Raw genomic sequence first — 21,708 nt, forward strand, 5'->3', positions numbered from 1 at the left:
CTAGGCAAATCAGGGCACAGAAGGGTGGGGAGGCAGACAGGTCGCTCACACTCCACCCCCAGGGATGGTGTTGCTATCTACATTGGAGCCTGGTCCCGCAGCCAGCCAGTTGTCTCCATTAAGCTGCGGGGCTGGCTGCGGCCGGTTCCTCCCCCATCAACTACAGGGATAAGCTAGCTGTGACTTTAATAGATTTCTCTCAGTTCTGATTTCTGAGATAGGGCCTCTTACACTGTGACTTTGAAACATCAGCCTGGTTTGCATGGTGCAATACTATAGTGATATGCTAAAGAGTTAGTCAGAATTACAGTTTTAGCATTGAATGTTCTTGTTTTTTGGTTCCTTAATGTAACAGTTTTAGATACGAAATTGAACATACATCTCTGCTACACAGAAATATTGTGAGCAACAAGATAGTTAATATGTATAGCTACTGAGGACAACTTCTAAATCTTGTCACTTCTAGCAGAGATTTTCAGTGGGGAGAAGCCAGGGAATTCCCCCTCTCTAAGTTATCTATTCCCTGGGTTTAGAGACTTCAATAACTTCCAAACCAGGGACTGTGTTTTTTCCTCCTCTGTATATTTTGTGTTCTTTTTGAATTGTGTACTGTGAACGGCTGTTTATCTAGGCAGTGTTTGTAGTGCTGTAGCTGTATTGGTTCCAGAGCATTTGAGAGATGAGGTGGATGCTGGAAAAGATACTACCTCACCCACTTCGTTGATATTGGTATGCAGATTCAGGATCTTTGTGTGATTCTCCTATGAACATTCAAAAACAGTGTCTCACTATACAGCATTGATTTTATTGACTTGACTGAAGCACTAAAACGTTGCAAGGGTGTCTTCTGAATGACACCATTAGCCAGTCAACGTGTGTTAAAGGCTGCTTCACTTGCAAGGGCTTTGGGAACCTGGAGCACCATTTCTCCTGAGTCATTAGCATTCTCTTAAATTATAATATATTTACTCTACCATTGATTGTGATTAGAGCTCAGCTATGAGAGGCATTGTACAAATGCATAATAACATCCAATTTTTGTGTTGAAAAGTTTACTAAATTGACAAGGCAGCTAACGACTATGGGGAGAAACAAAGACACGTAGTGATGAAGTGACTTGATCGAGGCTACATTTAGATCAGTGGCCAAATCACATCTCCTGTTTCCCAAGCCAGTGTCCTAGCCACTAGGAAGTGCTATCTTCATAAAAGTAATATTGACTGTTCCAGCTAGATGGCCCTGAAGTATGCTACTCTATATTTGGAGGGCACACAATAATGACATTAAAGCCCAGCTCTGTAGCTTTCCAAAGCCTTGACTTTACAGGTGGTCTCCGAGACCTCAGAATAATCAAGGATGCACTTAATATTATTAACAACGCTGTTCCTCTGAATGTCAAGCAAGTTACAGTGTTTACGACAGTAAATCTCATAGTTATCTTTGGAAATGCTCACTTTTTGTTATGAAGAGAATATAAAGTTTTTAAGGTAATTCATGGTGGATTCTGCCTGAAATGGTAGCACAGGAATCCAAATGAATAAACACATACACTGTAATTGTACGTGTTGGACCTTCAGAGTAGGTGATTCTAGACAGTTTTGATTTTCCTCTGGTTTTTCGAGCTGTTAAGGTCTTAATATTTCATTAGTATTTTTCATAATCAGGTACAACCTTGTTAACTTTCTTCTCTTGTGCTCAGATACTCAGCATTTTTTTATTGGACCATATGATTAAATGCCACCTTCTGCTTTCTGACTTAAAAAGGGTATTGAAACTTCATAATAGAGAGTAATGACTTGCATTAAGAAATGCAGATTGATCTTTTGCACGTACATAAAGAGTGTACAGGTGATATTGTTGTTATTTTTGTACTGAGGAAGAGCCGATTTGAAACCTTTGTGGTCTGTGCTTTTTTAAATCTGTATAACCATGCTAACACAAACTGATTGTATAGGCTAGTTTTAAGACAGGTGTCCACATCACAAAGAACACTATCGTAATCGACATATATGGTAGGCTTTTTCATTCAAGATTAACACAGACTGAACTTTGACCCCAGGGGGTCCTCCCTCCTGATCTTGTGGTGGGCCAATGGAGGGAAATTACACTGCAGCTACATAACATTTCAGTCTCCAGGGATCTTTATTTTAACTCCATTCATATAGAAATAGTCAAATCTCAGATCTTTAAAATAAAATTTTCAGGTCTTTGCCTGCATCCTAAATCTGAGCACCTGACTTTAATTCTGAATACTCATGTGCCTACAATTCAGAGTCTAAGATTAAAATTCACTTTGGGAAAATGTCTTCCTCAAATTTACTTAACAAAATGCTTTACAATCAGATTTACAGGCAGTCCCCGGGTTACGTACAAGATAGGGACTATAGGTTTGTTCTTAAGTTGAATTTGTATGCAAGTCGGAACTGGCTCCAGATTCAGCCACTGCTGAAACTGACCAGCGGCTGACTACAGGAAGCCCTAGGCAGAGTTGCTCTGCCCCCGGCTTCCTGGAATCAGCCACTGATCAGTTTCAACAGCGGCTGAATCTGGACTCCTGGGACAGAACAGCTGGGGCACTGCCGGGTAGGTCCCCGCAGGACCAACCTGGCAGCACCCCAGCTGCTCTACCCCAGGCGTCCCGCAACAAAAGCCTGGTCTGCTGGGGGAGGGGGGCGCACTAGCTGCGCCCCTTCCCCCCCCAGCAGACCAGGGAGACCCGAGCAAAGCTGCGGAGGTGCAGAGGTCCCGCCGCCTCTGCGGCTTTGCTCCTGTCTCCCAGCACAGGCTTTGCTCGGGTCTCCCTGTGCGGCTTTGCTCGGGTCTCCCTGCTGTGCTGGGGAGTCCCCCCCAGCACACCAGGGAGACCTGGAGCAGCTTTTCTCGCCCCAGAGGACGCGGTGGCGGGACCGCTGCGCTCTGGGCGGTCCCGCCGCCCGCGAGCTCCGGGGCGAGAAAAGCCCCGTTCGTAAGTGCGGATCCGACATAAGTCGGGGACTGCCTGTACTTGGTACAGTGTTGTTTTTTTTACATTTCTTATGTAACTTGATTTAAATGTGTTTTGGTACCTTTTCCATGTTGGAACTTATTAAATCTCTTTATAACCAGTGGCCAAATTTAAAATGACTACAGCAGGGATGGTATGTTACACCCTGGAAACAGATTCTATGCCCCTCTGTAGTGGTTAATTCACACAGAATAAGAACCCAGTATTACTAGTAGCTAACAGTACTCTAGTAGCTGAAGTGGCAATGGTCTGTCCTTTTTAAACACAGATTCACTCCTCACTGATGACTATTAAACTTTTAATCTTGTTTTAAACATCTTGGGACAAGATTATATTATTCTTTTAGTATACACTGTGTGTGTTTGTGTATAATGCATAGAGAATACATGATGAGGCCTATTCTGTAAAGATTTTGTTGGGATGGCTAGTTTTGCTCATGAGTGGAGCTGGTTGAAGTAATAAGAAATCTCAGACTTCAAAAATTGATTAAATTGTGTACATTTTCCTTCCTCCCGTGTTATTCTGCTTCTTGTAGAGCTAATGGAAATCTTGTGAATTTTTACAAAACTTTTTTTGCAGGAGAGAGATTGGAAAATAAAACACAAATCCTAACCTTTTCCCCCATCCCTTTGCTACAGTTTTGTCGGTCATCTCAAACAAATCATACCCCATTTTTGACATGCTGTATACAAGTAATATAATTGACATTAAACAACAATGGCAATTTTGAAGATAGTTAGTGCTACAGGGTATAAATTGAAAGACTAAATCCAAATGCGGTATTAGTGGACAGAGAATAGGTGACACAATCAAAGGTGTATGATCAGTTTCAGAGTCCTGCCATAAATTGCATTTATTGCATGTCTATTTTCTGCACACATGTGAGGTATATGTGTGACACACACACTCAATTTTCAGATGCAAAATATGTGAAACACTTAATAAATCAGGGATGTTTTCTTAAGTCTGTTCTTATATAGTATATGATTTGCTTTGGAGTTAACTTTTCCCCTTCCTCTCTTTTTGAATGTGTTGTTTTTAGAAGAAATTCACAGATGATAATGATTTTCAACATGTGTGAGAGAATGAAGAGCAGCTTTTTAAGAGAAACTTAAAAAAATAATCTTTTTTTCCCCCTACCACAGATGCTAGAGATGCAGAGCAACTGAGCAAGAATAATGTTACACACATTCTGTCAATCCATGACAGTGCTAGGCCTATGCTTGAGGTAAGGGGGATGGGGAAATCCACCATAGGTCATTATTTCATGTTCAGGTTAACTAGAGCTGTCAACCTTCACTTAATTTGATTCTTGTTGCAATTGTTTGAGACAAATTTCCATATTTTCTCTTGGAAACATTTGGCAGTCATAATGTGAGTCAGCCACAATTTTCATCACTGGTATTGTTACAACAGGAAGTCCATATCTCAAAGGAGGATTCAGTTACACTATTTTATTGCTTGACATTCTGTTTTATTAGAGAGACAAGGTGGGGGAGGTAATATTTTTGTATTGGTCCAACTACTGTTGGTGAGAGTGCAAGTTCTTAGTCCAGTAACAGAAGTAACTCCACTTCTGTGTTGATTTCTAGGATGTTTAAACCCCATTTAAAAATCCTTTCATCATAATAACCTACCCGATGTTAAGAGTACACAGCAAATTATTTATGCAAGAGGTTTCCAATCCTTTTCTATCTAAAATGTAATTATCCAGGCTTGAAAAACATATACCATTGCCTAGTAGCCTGGAAGGAATACACATGTGCTTCTACACCCAAAAAGCCACTCATTCATTCTACTTGGGCAGATATTTGCCCTCTCTGCAAATTTATCCACCCTTCCCCTCCCCCCTTGTACAGATTGAACCTCTCTGCTCCAGCAACATCCATGGTTTCTGACATGATTTCAGTGGTCCGGATTATCATGCGTGTGGCTAGTTTCCTGTGATCCCATAAAGTTTGTTTACAACCACCCGTTCTGGCTCTCAGTGTTCTGTGCTGTGATTTAGCTCTAATTCACCCCAAATGTCTTCTACGTTCCTAGCAAGCAGTGGAAGTGTTGGTAATGCTGCTAAGCATTAGCATGGTTTTTATGCTTTATCTGCTTATTCCTTGTGCCAATACAGTAAAATTGTGTAACAACACTAATACTTTGTTCTGAAGAGAGCTGATAATGCCTTGGCTAGACATAAGCTTACATAGGATGTATCAGTACAACCATACATTATTAAGCAGCATTGCAAACATTTCATTTATTCACCTCTGTGAAAATAAAAATAGAGACCCAGTCACCACAATTTTGGTGGGCAAATTCTCTGATTTAACACTAGTCAAGTCCTGAGGATGCCAGACTTGAGAGGTTCAATCTGTACTTCCATCTATATATTGTGAATGTTTGCAATATAGAACATGGCTGCTGGTGCCACTACTGCTAGTGTTTGCCTTCTGAGTCTGTATAGCTTTCCTCCACTCCATTTCTAATGCCTTCACTGATCAAAAGGCTTCTGCTTCTAAATCCATTCCCCTCCTGTAAAAAGAGCAGTGGATTCAGCCACTCATGCATAATTGCCATTTGTCCTGGCAAGCCACTCAATACATTTTTTTGTTTGTTTTTTAAGCTTTGATAACATATATATTTCATACCTGGAGAAAGTTGGTTGCCGGTTTTGTTTGGATGCCTTCCCGGAGGCTTCATTACATGATGTAATCTTGAATCAAATGTTAATCTTTAATTCGAGGAGACTCCAGGACAATCCTGGAAGGGTGGCAATCTTAGAGGAAAGGACAGCTAAAGGTAAACTAGAATTTTTAAGATTGTCTTTGTGCTCAGTGCTGTGAATCATCAAAGCTAAAACTGTTCCCTTTGTTGAATGAGTGTGAGAGTTAGTGTTTGACTTATTCAGGTGTGCTGAATGTATGGTCATTCTAAAAACATTGAATGTCAAGGCTGCTAACTGGAGGGATGTACAGATACACTCACTGAGGAAGATGTCATTACACTTTTATGTCTCTGCTGCATGTGTTTCCTCTGGGGCGTTGCCCTCTAAAATAAACAGAAGCTTGCTTCTGTCTTGTGTCATGATTTTCTGGTCAAGGTAGGGTAACTATTCACTGCAGAATCCAGGTGCAGTCACAGTATTCTCAGCGTAAAGCTCCTCTCATGTGGAAAACAAATGTCTGCAGTTCTTTAAATAGAAAGAAGATTGCAAGAGTTCCTTTTTGCTTTTCAGCTAAATTGTTTTAATTATATTCTAATTCATGGTCTCAATCTGATATTCTCTTGCAGCTAAGAGCACACTGAATGATGGTTTAGAAACCCTTTTAATTACAGTACTTCATTAGTTGAATTTAGGTATGATTACCTGTCAGATTGTCATTAAGATACACTGAACATGGTGTATTGGTACTTTGTAGGTTGTCTTGCTCCAGGAGCAACGAAAAATAATGTTTACAGTTTAGTACTTATATAAGTTATATTTTGCTTTTTAAAGATTAGCAGGATTGTTCCAGTTTTAGGAACTCTGGGCTTTTCCCCTTGTCCACTGAAGTCAATGGCAAAGCTTCTATAGACTTCAGTGGCAGTGTTATCAGTAAACTGAGTGCTTGGGTGGCTACCCAGGACAGATTCAATGGTGCCCAGGTGATTAGCAGGGTGCCCACAGCCGGCAATATGTGTACATGCCTCAGTGCACATAATAAAATTTGTTCCACACATGGATGAAAAAAAATTAGAGGGGACATTGTTCAGTGGTGCAGCATTAAGTATCCAGTTTTGTAGCTGCTCTGGCAATGGAAATTCTGCTGAAATCATTGAGTTTAATGCATGGAATAATTGTGAAATCAGAGCCTTCGTAAACTTTCCTGTTGCATAGATGTAGTAGTCACCCCATAAAAATCAGTATATGATGATTGAATTTACCATTTGCCAAAGTTGGTTTTTTTCATTTCCTATTTTAAGTTTACAAAATGCTGCAACTGATTTTCAAAAGTTAAATTAAAAACTATAGGAAGAGCTTTCTGATTTGCTTTTAAAGTGGCAAGCATAATACTATAAAGTGATGGCTGTATTTAGTTAGTTGATTATCAGAAATATGAAATAACACATTTTCTGAAAAACGAATGTCAAGTTATTTTTATTGACCTGAGAAATTTTGTTGTTCATTCTAGCGAATCATGCTTAAAGGATCACTGTCACATAAGTTAGCTCTCAAAAATTCTTACAAAATCTGCCATTACCAAGTGTTTTTTTTTTTAATTTCAATAATAGCTTTTTGATTTGATGTGATAATTCTTCGGTAGTACAGGCAGTCCCCGAGTTACGCGGATCCGACTTATGTCGGATCCGCAGTTACGAATGGGGATTTCTCGCCCCAGAGGACTGGAGCGGCGGGACGCCTGGTCCCGCCGCCCGCCTCCTCCGGAGCGAGAAAAGCTGCTCCCCGTCTCCCTGGTCTGCTGGGGGAGCCAGCAGACCAGGGAGACGGGGAGCAAAGCGGCGGAGGACCCGGAGCCGGACCCGCGGCCGCTTCCAGCTGATCTGGAAGCGGCCGCGGGTCTGGCCCCGGGTCCTCCGCCGCTTTGCTCCCCGTCTCCCTGGTCTGCAGACCAGGGAGACACTGAGCAAAGCGGCGGAGGACCCGTGCCAGACCCGCGGTGCTTTGCTCAGCGTCTCCCTGGTCTGCCGGGACCAACCAGCAGCGCCCCACCTGCTCTACCACAGGCCCCCGGCTTTGCTCCACGTCTACCTGGTCTGCTGGGGGGGGCACTAGCTGCGTCCCCCTCCAGCATACCAGGGAGACGCTGAGCAAAGCTGCGGAGGACCCGGACCGGACCGCGGCGCTGATCTGGAAGCAGCTAGTGTCCCCCCCAGCAGACCAGGGAGACGTGGAGCAAAGCCGGGGGCCTGTGGTAGAGCAGGTGGGGCGCTGCCAGTTGGTCCCGCAGCACCGCTCCTTGGCGCTACTGGACCAACCCGGCAGCACCCCAGCTGCTCTGCCCCAGGCGTCCTGATTCAGCCGCTGCTGATCAGTTTCAGCAGTGGCTGAATCAGGACGCCTGGGGCAGAGCAGCTGGGGTGCTGCTGGGTTGGTCCAGTAGCGCCGAGGAGCGGCGCTACTGGACCAACCCAGCATCACCCGAGCTGCTCTGCCCCAGGTGTCCCCAAGTCAGCCGCTGCTGTAACTGGCCAGCGGCTGACTACAGGAAGCCTGAGGCAGAGTTGCTCTGCCCTGGGCTTCCTGGAATCAGCTGCTGATCAGTTTCAGCAGCAGCTGACTTGGGGACGCCTGGGGTTCTTAAGTTGAATCTGTATGTAAGTGGAACTGGTGTCCAGAGTCAGCCGCTGTTGAAACTGATCAGTTTCAGCAGCGGCTGAATCTGGATGACAGTTCCGACTTACATACAGATTCAATTTAAGAACAAACCTACAGTCCCTATCTTGTACGTAACCCGGGGACTGCCTGTATTTGAAAATGCAACATGGTAGCATTTTGCTAGGGCAGAAGAACCAGAATTTACCTGTCTAATGTCATTGTCAATTTTGAATGAAGAATAAAAAAGAAAATAGCCATTATAAATCGTGAACAGTATATTTGGTGTATATTCTAACAATCTAATTTAAAAAAATCTGATGTGTTAATATAGATTAGGACATTTTAAAAATTATTTTTGACCAGAGAATGATTGTGTATTTGAACAAATACCTTCTTAACTTACATTTTCTCACTCTCTTCCTTGTGTTTACTGCACTATACGGAAATATGAAACTTCTGTTGCCCGATAGCTTGCCATATCAGTAGAAAATTGCCTTACTGGTATTCATATAAAAATGCTTTATGTTTTTTCAGTGGGATTTGCTTTGAGATACTCTGGAAAAGTTCAGATCCTCTTGTGAGTTTGCTATTTATAGTTGGCTAATTAACAAAGATTAGGCTCAGGAAGCTATTGCTTGCTTTCAAAATGGAATATCTGCAGACAGAATGGTTTTAAAGTAAATAAAGCCTTTTAATCTCTCTGTGGTAAAATGAAGGCTGAACACAGCTTTTTAAAGTCTTGTTTTTACTTATCGTAGGGAAGGGTACGGCGGCCATATTATATGTATGTGGGTGAATCATGACGTGATTTAAATTGGGGAAAAAAAACTATTACAAATTGAGTATCTAATCTGCCACTATTGTCTGCTTAGTTCTTTTGCTTTGTATGCAAAACTATTTAAATGTAAACTAGCTCTATCTCTTAAAAAAATAGAATCTATAATTCATTTATTTATGAAGCCCTTTCTTCAACATTGGTGTTGAAGCAATCCAAATGCTGAACACCATCACCAGGCAGGTATCTGAACAAGGCGTATAGGCATTAATAATTTGAAAAGATGTGCCTAATGGTTTGTCAGAAAAAAATGTCGATGTAACTGATTGTGGTGGGTCAAACACAAAAGGGACTACAAGAGTTGAAAAGAAAGTGAACTGTTAGCTATGAGAGCTCTCAGTAAATAGGGACATATCGGCTACTATCCTCTATCAGCATCATTTTAATTTTTGCGTGGACAAGGAGCATGTCTCTCTGGCATGTTAGCTGATCAGTATCATTTGAGCATTCTTCCAGAGCAGAGGCTGAATTTGCATGGTCACAGATGCTTGTTCATAGATCTGTATGTCACACAAAATCTTAGCATAGAAGATGCTCAGATTCCAGGCTGTCACTTTTCAAATCTGTAGCTCCAAATAATCCCATTGCTCTCTGGGCATGAGAAACAACCAGTGAGCTGTAAAGCCTCCTCTAAAAGGTAGTATCTGTCAGTGCCCTGATGGACTCCATGGAATGAAACGGATGTCTGCTATGCCTTAGCATTAGCTCCTCTGAGGCAATGAGGTTCTGGAGGTAACACAGGTTTGGACTAGCCCAGTGGTTCCCAACGTGTGGTCTGTGGACCCCTGGTGGTCCATGATGGTATTGCAGGGGGTTGGGAGAAAGTTTAAAGGTAAGGATCGGCCTGATCCTTACTTAACTTTTTCTTTTCTTTTTCTCCCCTGGGGAGAGGGGTTGGTGAAATTTTAATAGATTGAAAAGGGGTCCAAATACTCAAAAAGGTTAGGAACCACTGGATTAGACCAAGCATCAACATGCACAGGTTGCATGCATAGAACTGAGCCAATGATGTTATTGATATATCTGAACTTCAGACAAAACCCGGAGGTGAAGACCAGCATGTAACCAGACCTGAGGAAACTTTTCTCTTTGAAGTAGAACACCTAGAAAGTCCATGGCTTCCCGGAAATCCCAAGCCATTAGAGATGTTGTCTGAATGCACACTGAAACGCCTGAAAACAAGAATCTGTCTACAAGGTCTCTGTGATGTCAGCACATGCTGCTTAAAGCTGACTTTTACAGCTGCTTGAAGTTGAATTTTATTTCTATTGCTGTAGGCTGAAGAGAGATAAAAAGTTATTACACAGAGCCCCGTTGATCTCTGTGAGTTTTGAATATGTCCCAGAGCAGGTACAACAATGGCAGCAGCAATACAAACTTCTTGCATGTGGAGACACCCTGCTCTGCCTCTGTCAGGGGCTGCAGGGACATGCCAGACACTTCCCCGAGCAGAAATTACCACAGGGATAATTACTTCAGCCATGACAGTTTAGGCATTTTAGAACTCACTGCTCAAAGAATTACATTTAAGTGTAAGAGAGAAATGAAAATTATGCAATGCACAGACCAGGCAAAAACCAAAAATAACCCACTTTGGAAGCAGTAAAAGAAGTAACAGCAACTCCCCACATATGTGCTGAGTCAGGAGATGAGAGCGAAGGACAGTGTATGTTTGTGAGAGTGACAGAGACACACACACTGTGTAAGAGTGACAGAGATTTGCATTCCCTCTGTGTGGAGATAGGGTATAGGAGCGGGGGGAAGAGGGACACCCTGACATCAGCATCCATCCCCCCCACACACACACCCTGCACGGCAAGCAGGAGGCTTCCAGAGGGGCAGCCCCAAGGCAAGGGGACAGGAACAGCATGACAGTGGGTAGAGGGACAACTGAAGTGTAAGCACTTGATAGCTTCCTGGCCAAACCAGTCAGGATCATCTATCAGAGGCTCCAAGATCTACCAGTAGATCCCGATCTACTGGTTGGGGACCACTGTTGTATTACATTCATTGTATTACATTCATTCATTGGGGTACTCAGAGCCAACTGTGAGGAGTATAATATAAATGCTGAGAGAAGGCATTTGAGTTCTTTAATGTTAGTAAATGTTGCCAAACTCTGCTTTGGAACAGGACCTGCGTAGTTACTATTAGTCTGTCTTCAAGCATTAGCTTAGCTTAACAAAAGAGAAGATTAAAGAGTTATTTCATCACTGTTTACAAGAACTTGCAGGGGAAACAGAAATTTGATGATAGACAGCTTTTCGGTCTATCTGAGAAAGGTATATGAAGTTCCAATGTCTGGAAGTTGAAGCTAGACATATTCAAACTAGAAATAAGATGCAAAATTTTAACAGTCAGGATAAATAACCATTGGAATAATTTATCTCACAATTTGTGATGGATTTTCTGTTATTGGTGATTTTTAAATTAAGACAGTATGTTTTCCTAGAAGATGTGTTCAAGTTCAAACAGGAATGAATTCAGGGAAGTCCTCTGGGCTGTGTTATACAGGAGGTCATATTAGAGTATCACAATGATGGTTGCCGATTATGGTGAGTGTTCAGTGCATGAGAGGTAGATGTGTCCATTAGGAACTGGATCGAAAATATCATTCTTTTTATAGAATCCAACAAATGTTTGTCAGTTACTAGTACGTTTTTATTGCTGTTAACTTAGACCGGCGTTGAAACAGTAATTGTATGAATCCTATTTCCCATTTCTTGAGGCTACCTGGTCTTTACATTAATTTTCAATATTCTGTCATTTGCAGACTGGCCTCTATTGCATCACAGCCAATTCTATTCTCTATAGTATAGACATAATTAGGACAGTTGCATTTTATTGGACAAGTAGTATGAGGTTAGAGGTATTTTAATGTACCCATTATGCCTACATGTAGTAAGTGCAATCTTCTGTCACAGCAAGTTTGGATCTTCACCATTCTGTTTAGTGAGTCACCTTTGTAATTGGTCCTTGTGTTAGGTTCTGTGCTTTGCATACATGTGTGATTTTTTTTCTTGCTTTCAGAGTCTAAAAGAATTGATTTTTCTTTGTTATGAGTATCTGAATAGAGAGGAATATGTAGTAAGGATGTCAAACAGTTAACTGATAAGCATGAGGCTTACCAATATGCTTATCGTTTAAACAGTTAAGCCGCCCTTGCCAGTGAACTCTGGCAGAGGTCAGCCACTCCTGGCTTGAGCAGTCCCAGCCACAGAGGGTCTAGCGGGGTGGGAGAGAGGTCCTCACGGCTGCAGCGGGACCGCCAGCAGGACCTCATGGCCACAACAGGGGCAGCAGGACCTAACCAGTTAAACAATAGCACTTATATTAAAAAAGCTTAATTGATTCACTGTTTTAACATCCCTAATACGTAGTTGCAGTTGTTAATCTAAAACTATCCAGGTGAGGATAAAGTAGTTGGGATGTTTAAATCACAGCAAAATGGAGATTTTTTTTTTTTTTTTTTTTAAAGAACACAGCTCCTTTCACATTTTAGGCAGTTGCAATACATGTACATAGATAGCCAATCCACACACTAGTACAATCTTTGCTCTGTAAGATATATCTAGCTTGTTTGGTGATATACATCTGTATAAGTGGCCCATCAATAAGGTAGTCCTGTCATTGGAATATTTGTGGTTTGATGATCAGTTTATTTCTAATGATTTTAAAGTATTATACTTAATTGTTTAGAGCATAACATAGTTATGATTGCTATTTAGGAAATACTCTATGGTGAATGCCAATGAAACATCATAATCTTCCTCCACTAGCTCTTCTGTAATGTAAATTTTGAAGTGGGTTTCTTTTTCATTCTTTATAATTAACCGGAGCACCTGCAGGAAGCAGAGTTATTTATTCTTAAAAAGAAAAAAAAATCTGATCCCATTCACTGTCCCAAGATAGATCTTGTAAAGTCTTGGCTTTTGTGCTCTGTAAAAAATAATAAAAACCTCCATGAGACAATTTGATGCAGTTATCTGTTTGGGTTGATATGTTAGCTTTTCTGGTGCTACTGTCATCATTTAAATAAACTGTAGCTTTAAGACTAAAAAGTTTCAAGGGACTCTCCTAGAGAATTAGATTCCCGATTTGATCTTCCATGCAGTCACTGAGAAATTGAAGGCTTTGGGGGTGAAGGCTGGGGAGGAATATTTTGAGGGCCACCGAAACAATCCTTCAAGGTCCCTGAGTTTGCAGAAGTAGTTAACACATGACTGTTATTTTTCAGTTCTGCTAGCATCAGTGGTACTAGTTCATCAAGATAGTCTGAAGTAGCAAGAGGCTGACAGCACATTAATTTGGATTCTATGATTAAAATAAAATTCTCCAACAAAGTGCATGCCAAATTTTTTCAGGCTTACAGTTAAGAGTTGGTTTAGAATAAAGTTTACATACTTTTTGAAGTTAGTCTTTAAAAATGGAAATTCAGCCCAATTAAAGGTAATAGAAAGGAACATAAAGTATGGTAGTTAAAATACAAGGAGGGAATCGGAGCAATACATGAATTGCTGAGTATATAGACAAAGCTACACCTAGAGTATTTTCTTGTTTTAATGCCAGAATCAGTAAGTTTGAGAAAATGAGGGGAAGAAAAAGGACAAGGGCATTGCAGAGAAGCTAAATTACTACTTTGCATCTGTTTTTACTTGAGATGGTGTTGCAGGCATCCCTGTTCTTTTCAGGCACTGTTGGGGACTGAGAAGTCAAGAGAGGATGTGCTGGAACAAGCCGATATACAAGTCCCTGGGACTGGACGGAAGATCTGGGGGGATGAGGGGCAGGGGGGTTCTAAAGAAATGTAACAAAGTGGTTATCTGCTAACAAGAGCCATCTGATCTCTCTAAAACAGCTTCTATCCTGGAAGAGAGAATATCAGGTTGACCCTTCTTAGAGACCTTTAATCATAATATGTTCCTATTGGCCTACACTTAGGTTTGCTGTTTGTGGACATTTCTTAAATTTCTGAGCCTGGCCAAATATTTAGCATAAATGGACTGTACACTTACAAAAGCTGTATGGAAAAATGGAAATATCTTAGGTTCCAGAGGATCAGAGGAATGCATGCAGCAGATAAGCTCCTTCAATCAACACAGTGTATTCCTGCACCTTCCTAGCAAATCAGTTCTTGGTACCCCAGAATATTATTGGGAAATGCTCAGCATAGGGTTTGCACTGAAATATTACATGGTGATAGCCCCGCCATGTTTCAGTTTTCTAATGCCACATGTTCCCTGTATTGAAAGCTTCCACAACTACCTTTACTTGAGTGTTGAAATGGCCTCTTCCCCTTCTTTCCCCTTGATACACTGTAAGATTTCCAAAATTCTTGGGGGGAAACCCTGGGTTAAGATGAAAGAAGCAATTTCCATCTCTCTAACTGGTAGAACTACAGGTGCAGAAGATAACTAAGCATCAGCACTCTCTCTTTAGCTCTGCAATCTCAAGGGAATATCCACAGTCAGAAACCAGCCCGCAAGTCTTTGGTTGGGACTAGAAGTGTATCATTGCTGTGACGCATAATGGCTAAATAGGGAAACGTTAGGAAATTAATCAATCATGCGTTTTTTGAGATCAGCCTAAATCTGGACTGATGCTGTTCATTATGTGTTAACTTTCAGACCTTTTAAATAATACAGCTTCTGTATGGCAGAGTATAGAGCAGCTCTTGAGATGCAAGAAGGCATTTGTAAATAAAAATGCTGTCTTAAGGAACTGATGAGAGGAAATGCGTCCTCTAGTCACAATTTGGTAGTATACACTGTACACTGCCTCTGCAAACTTTTTGTATATAGGCCAAAGTCTTAGGGGGACTTGTAAAGAGTGTATTCTGCTGGCAAGCTAGCATAAAACAAAATGCAATTTCCAAGTCATTAGCATGCTACCACGGTGAAAATTAGTTCTTCCAGTTGTTAAATCAGCAATTAAAGTCAGATTGAAACTGTTCTGTTTGAGTCCGTTCCAATGGGCTCCTGTGTCAACCAACATCACAAATTGTCATTCTTCAACAGTTTGATCACAATCAAAAGGAAGCTCAGAAAAGCCCATTTTAAACAAAAAATGTACATTTCATATACATTGCACAGCTTATTCATGGCGAGAAGAGTTTCCCCATGAGAGGTTTCAAAAGACTGTGCTGAGCAAAATACAGTAGTCACTATTTTTCCTTCAGTTGTAATGATGCCAAAGACCCCTTTATTTAAAATACAGGTCTGGGTCACTTTGGCTTAGTTCATGTGGAGTTGGGAACTCTGACCTAATGCTAATGTCTCACAAGTAACTAGCAATTGTGGATGTCCCCTATTAGACGCTAAATTCCAGGAAATGCTGAGCCGTCACCCTCTTGATATCGGTTCCCTGTAGTGTCTCAAGTTGGGCATTCAACATTAGTCATCTCTGGTGGAGACTGCTGAGGTGATCTGCTTCTGTCCATTCTTTGGTTTCCCTGGTTACCCCACCAGCCTTCATTGGGTAGAAGAAACATCTTGTAGAAGGGTGTTTCTAGAATATTTCCGCTAATGAGGCACCTCTGCTAGGGATTAGGTTGTAAAAAATATGGGTTAGTATCAACAGCAGTCTTCTGAATGCCACATTCATTGCACCACAATGAGCCTTTCTGCTTCCACCTTGGAGATGTGGAAAGTGTGTTCATTTTCATTTCTAGAAATCTAATTCTTGCCTACCAACGTTCCCAGTTATGGTAGGTGCTGCTCAGATAGGAAAGGCCAGTCCCTGCCCCGAAGAGCTTGCAATATAAACACACATGCTAGGTGACCAGGAATGCAGGATCACAATTAAAAGTAACTTGTGCAGCTCTGTTTGAATAACAATGCTGTCTTTCAAAAATGTGTGGTCTTTTTGGGCTCTTCGTTTAAGACATAACTGTTTCTGGTCTTAATGATTTTTTTAAAAACCACACACACACATTAATATTTCATAAGAATGCCATAAGTATCCCTGTGTTTTGAACATAAAAAAGCTACTGTATTAAAAATATTACAGGGATCTTCCCAGCTTCAGAAGTTCATATTCTCTGTAAGTCAATTTCATTTATATATGATGCTACCAAAAGCAAACATCCAATAACTCTACAATGTGGTCAATTAATGGTTATTGTTGAAACATAAATGTGTTTTCTATGAGTCATTAATAAAATCAACAGCATTTCTAACTGCTCCAGAAAGTAACTGAAAGGACAAACAACGGTTGAATGGTTTTCAGTTAAGTGGTTCTGTAGCTGTACTGGACAAAACTCTTGGTAACCTCTTGCTGGTTTGCCTTGAGGAAACCTTATCTGCTGACTGTTTCCCACTTTAGCTTTTTTGCTGAAATGCCCCTAAGCAAAAATAAGTACTCCCATCCTCATCTGTTGATGTGACAAGTCAAATTAACACATGGCTTTTGACTAACCTGAAAGAACTGCCAGGTGCTAGAGGTTTCCTATTTGCATCTGGGTTCACAAATTTAAGCTGAGAGGTTTTGGTTTAAAAAAAAAAAAGAATTTCTTGGAAGTCGTTGTTGGTATCTTTACATAAATTTAAATACCGAGAAGTTTAATGCCAAAAATGTAACATTTATCTTTAAAAAATAATGATTTTAGAACAGAAATTGTAGTGGTATTTTTGCACAACTCAAGGTTCATTTTTTTCTCTTTGACACCACCCACCGCTGATTGACTGGAAATGGAGATGTTTAAGTTACAAAACTCAGGAGAACTCTCAAAGGGGATAGAGCATTGAAGTTAAACTCTGTCTTAGTTGATACTTCCCACTATGAGTCTTTGGCTTTTTTTTTTTTTTAATTCTGTTTCTCTTCCCTTCATATGTAGTGTTACTCGATTACTCAAAAGCATTAAAGCAAAATACCTCATTAGAGGTTTTTATACTTCTGAATACACCATACAGTGCTATTTATTTATAGCTTAATTTAATCAAGCATCATTTTTGGTGAATTCAGAATGTCTTTGATTATAATACGCTATCCTGCGCTTGTAACCTAAAAAAATAATGGACACATATGCTTTGTCATGCTTCTCTTAACTTATTCTTGGTACTGTGTTTGTCAAGATGAAATTGGCAATGTGCTGTTTCCATTTTCACATATAGATTTACTATCTCAACTGCACTGGATATGGTTATATCATTTTGCTATTGCAAAGTTTTATCCTGTATAGGAAAATTCAAATACTAATTATTTAAGTTTGTTTGATAAAATTAAGCTAGGAATGTACCATACACTTACTTTTTTCTTTTTGAACTAGCCACATATAAAATTAATTAAAAAAAATAAATTGTGTCACATCTTAGTAAGTAATGACACCTAAAATAATTAGAATTTGTAACATATTTGCTCTTAAGTTGATAGCTTTTTTTTAAGCTCTCAGTGTAACTTATAAAATATATATTTAAATTCTGTTTCTCATTTTTTAAAACTTGGGAGATACAGTGTAATGGATTTGCCTTTATTTTATTATAGACTGTGAAATGGTGCAAGCATAGTATTGTTTCACAAATAACAGTGAATTTTAGAAATTTTCTTAACTCTCGCTTGTTTCAGCTTTGACAGTCTTGAAATCAGAATACTTGTTCTGGTTTTGTTAGCTCTCACTGTATCGGTTTAACTGTAGCCTTTAGTTTCAGGGCCTAAGAGAGACAAAATTCTAGTTTTGGTGGTTACTCTGTCTGCTGAAATAGAAAACTGAAAAGAAAATGATCTTTTTAGTATATTGGGTTTCCAATCTATCACGTATCTTTAACTGCACTGGGAGAAACATGTGTGACCTCAATTGCTTCTTGCATCATTAACTAATATCAATAAACTTAATAAAAAAACTTTAAAAAATGTATGTAGGTGTATTGGTGTGGATAGGGTGGTAAGAATACAGAAACAACATTTGGAGAAAAGATAATACTGAATTAAGAAGTGGCCATGAAAAAGGTACTGTGATATAGCTAATTATTCAGGATGTGTGTGTGTGTGTGTATAGATGTCGGAAGTTTGAATGAACACTTGAACTTCAGTGGTGAACTGCTGAAGGTTTGTTTTTCTCAGCTGAGAATTTGGTTTGCTTTACAGCAACAGATGTGTATGTCGTTTTTCATAACTTAAAGAAAATGTTTAATTTTAGTTAGATGAAAACGCTGTTTTGATTTAATCCAGTAATGGTTTGTTTGGAGGGAGAATGAAAGAAAATATTGGCATGCAAGATATCGTTTGAAGGAATATTTTTAGCATGAATGTACCAACTGCAGCATTAAGTAATTAATTCCTTTGTTATATTTATTATAATTGCTTTTTCATCCACTCCATGTAGTAAAATTTTGTTTTGGACTTAAACAAATCATTCCTTTTTTGAGAAGCTCAAATATTCTGTGAACTTGATAACAACTTTAATGAATGGAACTGGACTGCTGGAACCTATATCAACTTTTTTTTTGCAGAAAAAGCCATCCATCATTCTACCCAAATTTCCTTCTAAAAGAAATACTGAAAATTGTACAAATGCAGTTAGTTTATTTTGCCTGCCCCATCTTTGTTAAGGTTATTACTTTATATCCTGTTAAACCCTACTATATGTTTTTTAAAACATTTTCTAGCAGTATTATAGCTTCCTGAATAAATCACTAAGCCTCTAATCTAAGGCACATTGAGACATTGGATGTTTTTTTATTGACTTTGATGATCTTATGATTAGGCTCAGTCTGTTTTGTCATAATAAGCATATACTAAGCAAGGAAACAGACTCTTTGTCTTTGTTGAAGATTCTGACTGCAGTTACTACTAACTACGGAAATTGTGAAGCCTTTAGCGTTTTTGTACACTACTGAACAACCCATGAGCATCTGAAAATCTTAGTCTACAGTATTTACTTGTTACGTTGACACAAACTGTTCTGCTTTGGTTAGAGGTCCCTTTGGGACAATTCTTAGATGTTATCTGTATTGTACGTGCACAGGAAGGATAGTAATGTCTCTGGGGCATAACTACACAAGAACACTACGATCTTGGGTAGGTTTTTTTTTATTATGACAGATAGCAGGGTTCAGAAATTAAATAACTTCCTGTTAACAAAACCTTTAAACAAGTGTGTTAAGTCTGTAAAAATATCAAAAGTCTAAAAGCATGAAGAAAAGCTAATTCAACTCTAGTTATCAGTAGCAACATCTGAACAACCTCTGTTGGATAATGTTTCATTTACAATGCCCAATGCCAACCAGTATAATCCCTCTATTTTATTCATGCAATTAAAATGAATGCTTTTGATTCAAAGAGTGTTAAGCCATCTAGGATCAAAATCTGGTTATGGGGAGGGATTTTCAAAAGTTGGTCGGTACTGTCCCAATTGTGTTCCAGTAGAAGTCACTGGGAGATTGACTGTTGATTTCAGTGGGCAGAGGACAGTCAACACTGAGCTGTTTTGAGATCCCATCTGTTTTCTACTGTATATTTGTCATTTTGGAGGGGAGGATTTCCTGGGAAGTTTAGGGAGAGGAGTTATTACCACCACCTTCTGAAATGTTCCAAGGTGGCACGCATCAGTAAAACTTGGAATTAATTCCCCAACATCTTTAATCCTATGTATGTTGAAGGGCCCTGCTATCCTGACTAAACTTTTGATCCTGAGAGGTGACTGACTGCAACTCTCATAGACTTTTCTGGAAGTTGTACCTGCAGATCAGGCCTGTGAAGAACTAGTCAGCACAATATGTGGTCCCTTTACAGGCGACGTTCATGCTTACGTGTGGTTCTGTGGTAGCTGTGAATTTATGTCACTGTTGGCATCCCTCAGAATGGGAGCCAGCCAGCTGTGACGGAAAAGAACACGGTGTGCTGTAAAACTGACAGTACTTCTTCTTTTAAAGAGAACATTTTCTGAAAGCCCCTTTTAGTTTAGCAACTGGGCGCATTCAGCATGTGTGCTGACTGCTGAAATCAGTGGGGCTACTTAAAATGAGTATGGGATGCAGTATTGGAACCTTTCAGTGCATGGTACCATGCTGGTCTTAATATATTTCCTTCTCTCTCCCCGCCCCCCACCTTCTTTTTATTCCTGCACGCTGCCTTGCTGAAGGATAGCTAATGAGCACTAGGGCTGTAAAAATGCGCTTTAAAATGTAACCGCCAAAAATCATAGCCGTTACCCACGCTGTGGGCTCTGCAGGCTAAAGATTATTTAAATAAGCTTCCTTTGAGCATTTTTAAGATCCCATCCATCATTTACTACTTTGGCTACTATTTGTATATTTGTCATTTTGGAGGGGAGGATTTCCTCGGAACCATAGGGAGTGAAGTTGTTACCACCACCTTCCAAAACGCTCCAAGATGGTGGTAATCTCTTTATACTGCAGAGCCTTCAGCAAAGCTGCTGCAATGACTAGAGCTCAATCCATGGTATAGAGCATCCTGTTGTTTTATACCCAGATTGTTCTACCACTAGTTGAGTGGACCTACACTAGCTGCATTGACTCTGTCAGGTTTATTATCCTTACATCCATGCTAGGGCTACTTAGTCCTGATTCAAGTAAGGGTAGCTACTACGTTCAATTGTTTTCATTTTCTGATATATCAGATATGTCAGTTATCTGGCAGGCTTCCATGGTTCACCAGCGGAATCTCTTCTCTTCTCCCAGCTGTGTTTTGTCATGCCACAGCCTTCCCAACATTACTCTTTCCAAATGTCACCAGCTCCCCTTTGTAGGAGCTCTGCTTAAAATTGGGCGCACTCTCACTTGTGATTACTCACTGTAACCCTCCCCTCTTTCAAATATTCCCCTCTCCCAAGCCATGATCTCCCTCCGCTATGCTATCCACACTTACAGTAATTCCCACACTCTGTCTGTGCCACTTAGGCCAGGTCTACAATAGATCAAGAAGGTTGGGTTAAAGTACGAAACTCCAGCTTGGTAAAATACATAGCTGGAGTCGATTTATCTTAAGCCGAGCTTGGCACCATCTTCACAGTGGCAGGCTGGCTAACGGGAGCAAACACTTCTATTGGCTTCCCTGACTCCTCACGACTGCAAGGGAACACCTGCACCAACCGGAGCCACCCTAAGCATTTGATTTAGCAGGTCTTAATTCAACCTAGGCAAGTGGAGACGTTGCCTTAGTCAGTGAACCATTGACAGATCACTAGCTATACTCTGTAACACTTCCAGTGGAAATTAGCTAGCAATCCACAGATGGATCATAGGGGCCAGGAAGAAGTGGGGAATCAGTAATGATGTGACAGCGAAGGATGCATTAGCTTGCTCCGATGTACCATCTCTGGTTCTTCAGACATGGTAGTTGAAGTGTTGTTTGTTGATTCAGTTGTGGAATATTCAGAGGTCAGGCTGGAGATGATGGCCTGGGGAGAAGTGGTCATGGTGAACTCTGAGAACCATCTGTAGATACCACAAAAGAAGGAAGCTACTAATATTTAAAATTACACCATATCTGTATGGAGTATTAACTTCTATGGTCATAGCTCTTTTTATTTGTTACTTATCTCTTACTTTATCACTTTATTGCCCAAGCTCGTTTTTTTAAACTTGTTCACGTGGACCTTCG

At 40.3% G+C, this 21,708-nt stretch overlaps 1 protein-coding gene across 5 annotated transcripts in view; it reads left to right on the forward strand.

The window, feature by feature from the left end:
• The window catches only part of DUSP22 (dual specificity phosphatase 22), a 78,614-nt gene that overhangs the window by 34,834 nt on the left and 22,072 nt on the right, over positions 1 to 21,708 (forward strand). For 3 of the 5 annotated variants that reach the window (XM_075921339.2, XM_075921340.2, XM_075921341.2), the window contains one exon: positions 4,150 to 4,232. The exons of the other annotated variants lie outside the window; for them this stretch is intronic. In XM_075921339.2, the coding sequence (XP_075777454.1) occupies positions 4,150 to 4,232 (83 nt within the window). The remainder of the gene's footprint in view (positions 1 to 4,149; positions 4,233 to 21,708) is intronic. 5 annotated transcript variants of the gene reach the window in all.

This window comes from Pelodiscus sinensis, chromosome 2 (assembly GCF_052426305.1).
Source record: "Pelodiscus sinensis isolate ZL-2025 chromosome 2, ASM5242630v1, whole genome shotgun sequence".
NCBI classification, from domain to species: domain Eukaryota; kingdom Metazoa; phylum Chordata; order Testudines; family Trionychidae; genus Pelodiscus; species Pelodiscus sinensis.